The sequence below is a fragment of the Terrapene carolina genome, unplaced genomic scaffold (assembly GCF_002925995.2).
Source record: "Terrapene carolina triunguis isolate 2854851 unplaced genomic scaffold, T_m_triunguis-2.0 Scaffold193, whole genome shotgun sequence".
NCBI classification, from domain to species: Eukaryota; Metazoa; Chordata; order Testudines; family Emydidae; genus Terrapene; species Terrapene triunguis.
In genome coordinates, this window is record NW_020664544.1 from 4,311,192 (window position 1) to 4,316,278 (window position 5,087).

The following is a 5,087-nucleotide window of genomic DNA, read 5'->3' on the forward strand; positions in this document are numbered from 1 at the left end:
CGTTCCAGAATCATTAATTCTTTAAACATAAGTAAATAAATCAAATCAAATCCAGAAGGTTGGAAGAAAAAGATGAGAAAAGAAGAAAAGAAGATGGGTGAGTAAAAAAAAAAAAGGAAAGAAAGAAAAAGAAACGCGTCTTCGCTTGTTATTAATTATTATTTATTATTATTATTATTATCAAGGCTATCATTCAGAACAATAAATATAGTAATTGGCAATTAAGAAGCATTGTACTTCAGTTTAAATGATGAATGGTTACAGAGTCAATCCTTCTGAACTCAAAGCAGTAACATTTCATATTTTTTAAAAATAGGTTTGGCTGAAAACCTAGGAAAATTGCATTTTAAAGAAAAAGGTAAAATCTCGTAAAATAATTCTGTATAAAGAGGCTAAAATAAATACAATATAAAACTACACATCGATGCACCTATAGCTGCTAAAAAGGTGATTTCTTAACAAGGAAGACAGCATTAAAATTACCTTGAAAAAGCAGCATACATGTTTTAAAATAGTGCATCTATAAATATATGTGTGTGTTTTTAATGTTAGCATGCATATTTATAGAAATAAGCACATCTGTTTTTCCGGGGTGTGTGCATATACAAATACATTATACATATATAACATCTGCATAAAATGTAGATATAGGCACAGAGTCAAATCTGCCTCTCCCTATCTAATCCTGCAACACGCTCATGTACCACTTGATATTTGTCTGCCTGGCAGCAGCGTGGCTGTTAAATGAAAGGGGTTTTTTTTTTTATGAGTGTTTTACATGGGGGGGGGGGTGTGAAATGTTGGGGTTTTATGACATCACATGGCTAAAGGACCCAATCAGCTTCCAGATTTGAGAAATTATTTGGTGGGGTGTTTCCTATCATATACTGTACTCCGGGAGCTTGTCTTTAAGAAAGGAGCCCAGCAAAAGGTGGGAACTACACGGATTTGTGTGGTGCCCCCCCACCCCGCAAGATTCCATTTCTATTCCACCACCTCCACCTCGCTAGCTGTGTTTGCTTAGCGTCTAACTGGCATTGCCCAGCAAAAGGGGGACCTGCTGGCTGGCTTCTTTTCGGAGAGAGGTTATTTTTGAAGCGGAAGGTGGGGGGAGTCTTGGAGGCGGCAAGATGTTTGGCTTCTTTATTTTTCTTTCTCCCTCTCTGCCTTTTTCGGTTGGGGAGGGGGAAGGGGAGAAATCTAGCCCCAGCGCCGGAGGAGGAACTGGGTATTTGGAAGATGTCACGAATCATTGACTGGAGCGTTTGAAAGGGAAATCCACTGCGTTGCAGCTTCCCCCCAACACACACACCTCTTCTCCCCCTTTTTTTTTTGTGGGTTGGAGTTTGTGATCAAGGAGCGGGAACACAGATGCCCTTCTTCCCAATGACGCCTGGGCAAGAGACCAAGTAAATGCTCCTTGCAACATGTTCGTGACCTGCGAAGGGACCTTCGGGATGGTGCCAGCCACCATGGGTTACAATGGGGAAGCCAGGCCAGGGGAATTCCAGACTGGCTACCAGGAAATCGAAGGGATAAACCTGGGATACTTACAGATCAATGGCACCCAGATGTTTGCTTTGGCGCAGGTCCTCAGCGACCTGTTTAAGGATATCCCCAGGACCACCATCAGCAAGAAGATGGAGACCCTAAAGATCAAGAGCCGCCGCTGCGATCTCAGGGAGCTCCGGACCCTCAAAGCCATCAACTCCGTGCCCACGCGAGCGGTGAAATGCTCGCTCATCTCCAAGGCAGACCTGGAGGCGCTCTGCACCTCCTGCAAGAGCCTCAGCCCCCGGAGGAGGAAGAGGAAGAGGAGAGAGCAGCTACTGCTGCCGGGCCCCGCGGATCTCTTCGACGGCCCCCGGCAGCCGCTGCGCTCCTCCTGCGGAGCCGGCCCCTACTGCACCCAGGAGCCGGGGATCTGCAGCGAGCTGGCCCCCGCGCCCCATCCGCCCGCGGCCGGGCTCTTCCCAAACTATGACAAAGCCACCCGGGGCAGGAAGGGCTACGGCCTGGGGGGCCGCGGGGGGCTCTTCGCCGGCGTGTTGAGCGCCTACCCCCGGGACCTCCAGCTGCTCCACTCGGCAGCCCGCGGGCCGCACGGAGCCGGGCAGGCGTCCCACCAGCCGGAGCCCGGCCGGCCCAAGCGGGGCTCCTGCTGCTCCAAGGGGCTCTTCCCCGAGGAGAAGGGCCAGGGGGCGGCCAGGAAAGGCCGCCTCTTCCCGGGCTCCAAGAGGCAGGGCACCTCGGCCGGCTACTCCAGCGACTCGGATTCCAGCCTGGACTTCGGGGGCTCCAGCCCGGCCACCTCCAGCGACTCGTCGGAGGAGGAGGAGGAAGAGGAGGGGGACACGTCGTGCAGCAGCGAGGAAGGCAGCTCCTCGGAGTCGGAGAGCAGCTCGCTGTGCAGCGGCGACTCGGTGCAGAGCACCCGCTACAGGCAGGCGGCTCTGCCCAGGTTCCAGCCGCTGCCCCACCCCCCCAGAGAGCCCAGCGGGGACGAGAGGCTCCCGGAGCCCCACAAAGCAGCCCTGCGCCCCGATCCCAACCTCCTGCTCCTCTCCCAGCAGCTCTGGGCCAGGACTCTGCGAGCGTCAACTTTGGAAAGTTTGAGGCCGCTTCCAGCTCTGGGAGCCGGGGCCCAGCCGCCGCCGGATCTAGCGTGCGCAAAGCAGGAGCCCCCCTCCTCCCAGTCCTCCCCGAGCTGCAGCTACCCTGGGGGGGACCCACAACAAAAGGCGGGAGGCTGTGGGGAGACAGAGCCCTGCGCCAAAGGGAAGGATTTGCACAAAGATGCCTCGAACAATGCAGCCTCGTTAGGCCCCAGTGACCAAGCAGAGAGGCAGCTCGCTGCTTTAGCCAGGCGATCTGCTTCCCAAGAGCCAGCCCTGGGCTCAGCGCCTCCGCCCTCTGCTCAGGAATTCGCAGGGAGCCTCAGCCCGGCTCCCCAGAGGGTCTTAGGGGAGCCCAGGAGGGAGCATTTCGACAGGCTCATCAGGCAGTCCAAGCTGTGGTGTTATGCAAAGGGGTTTAACGCGGATGGGAAAAGTTTGCGGCCCGGAGGGAGGACGGAGCCGTGCAAAGCGGCCGAGCTCCAATGCCCCGTCTCCAAAGGCGCACCGAGCCCCTTGTCCAACAAAGCTTTGAAAGGCAATGGCTCGGAAAGGAATTCCAAGCGCAGACGCCTTGCCAGAGGCGCTGAGGCAGAACGGCAACAAAACTCCGCAAAGGGGAGGCCACAAAAGACTCCGAGGAGGACTGCCCCAAAGGGGAAGGCCCATTGCAAACGCCTGGCCAGCGCCGGGCCAGCAGCAGGCAGGAATTCCTTCAGCCTCATGGGCAACTTCCCCTGCACCCCTTCGCTGGTAGTGGGGGAGGATGGGGATCTGCGCCCCGCCGCCTCCCTGTGCGTAAAGAACTCCTGCGCGCTCTCCAAAACGCACCCTCTGTGGAGCTGGCAGGTGGGCGGCAGCGCCCTCCCTGTGCCCCCCAGCCTCAAATTCCGGGGCTATGGCCTGGAGGGTTTCTAAACGAGGCCGGATGAATGTTCGCCAGCCGGGTTTACATGCAACAGTTGAGGGAGGGGGCGAGGGAGATGGGAACCGGATTATTCCCAGCGACCCTAGGGATCTGAAGTGCCCAACTGGAGACGCCTTGATTTTCAGGAAGGGTTGAGCACCCCAGCTTCTAACCCCCCCCGAGCGCCCTTTAAGGTGTCTGACTCCCCCAATCAAATGGACCCCCCAAATCACGTTAGGAAACTTTGGCCACATATATCTACTGCTGGACATTTGGAGAGGGGGAGGAAAGGGATTTCAACTCTGGTTTCTGCACGATTTCTTTTTTTTTGGGGGGGGTGTCCACCTTTCGGGGGTTCTGTGAGAAAATAAAACACCCGCCCCCAAACCAGGTCAGCTTGAGGAATACCTCACCCCCTTTACATTCGGTGGTTTATTCCAACCACGGTGATATGGGCTAAAATGTGCATATTGACTGGGAAGTGTTCAAATGGTCCTGCCCTCCCTCCCCTCTCCAAGTGAAACGAGAAATGTCCCTCCCTTCCCATTCACCCCAAGTTAATTGTATATTGTCCCTTCCCACTTCCTCTGCGTTTGTGGGAGAATTTAATGCTGTCAGCCCAACACACATTAAACTGATCTCATCAAAGCTTTCTCTTAAAAAAAAAAAAAAAGCTGAAGCCAGAAAAGAATGGATCTAATTTCTCCTTTCCTTGATACATGCATTGGGTTAAAATAATAACAATCACATGCAGAGAGAAAGAATGATCTCTCCTATAGAAGAAATACCCCCTCTTTTGCATTAATCAATCTCATACGAAAAATTGCAAGCAGCTATTTAAACTAAATCATCTACTTTATCTACCAAAGAGAACCCCCCCCCCGCCCACGAAAAAGAATAGGGAGTTCTGTCTGCAAAAAGAAAACAGGCGGGTTTCAGAGGAAGTTATTGGAAACTGCTGCATGTAAATGAAAAGGAAAAAAAGAGTTGTTTGCTGGATACCCTAAGTCGGATCGCCTAAAGGTAGCAGGCCTGTAAAAGCTTTATTGGCGCAAGAAATAGGAGCCAGGCGCATTAGGAATAAAGTGCAGATGGACAATTTGATCTCTATTAAGTTCCAAAGTGGAATGCGGAGAAGAATGTTGAGAGAAAGTTTCTCTTCTCTGTAAAGGAAATCATATCTCAGTCTAACTCTTCTTACAAACCAGTGTCTTTGGAACTGGCCCTTTCGACTCTTTCTGATTTGATTTCACCCCTCTCGGACATCAAAGTTCAACTGGCTCTGAAGTCTGTTCTGTTCTGGAAATGTTAGACAAATCAAAGCGAGTGGGAGCTTTTTTGCTTTTCTCCCACTCCTTTCCAGCATAAAATATTTTCAACAAACCGCGGATCTGACACAGTCTGAGACCATGCGATTCCCTCCATTTCAACACATTGGTGTGAATGTTTTAATTCCCCCCTCTATAGTGTTATAATTGACTCCAGCAGACATCCTATACACGGGGTTTTACTTCCAATAGAAAGAAAGAAAGAAAGAAAGAAAGAAAGAAAGAAAGAAAGAAAGA

The 5,087-nt window shown here is 51.8% G+C and overlaps 1 protein-coding gene across 1 annotated transcript; it reads left to right on the plus strand.

Moving 5' to 3' along the window:
• Positions 1-1,249: 1,249 nt before the first annotated feature.
• On the plus strand, positions 1,250-5,006 carry EPOP (elongin BC and polycomb repressive complex 2 associated protein). The gene has a single exon (XM_024215278.3). The coding sequence runs from the start codon at positions 1,428-1,430 to the stop codon at positions 3,531-3,533; it is 2,106 nt and encodes a 701-aa protein (XP_024071046.1). The 5' UTR covers positions 1,250-1,427; the 3' UTR covers positions 3,534-5,006.
• The last annotated feature ends 81 nt before the right edge of the window (positions 5,007-5,087 follow it).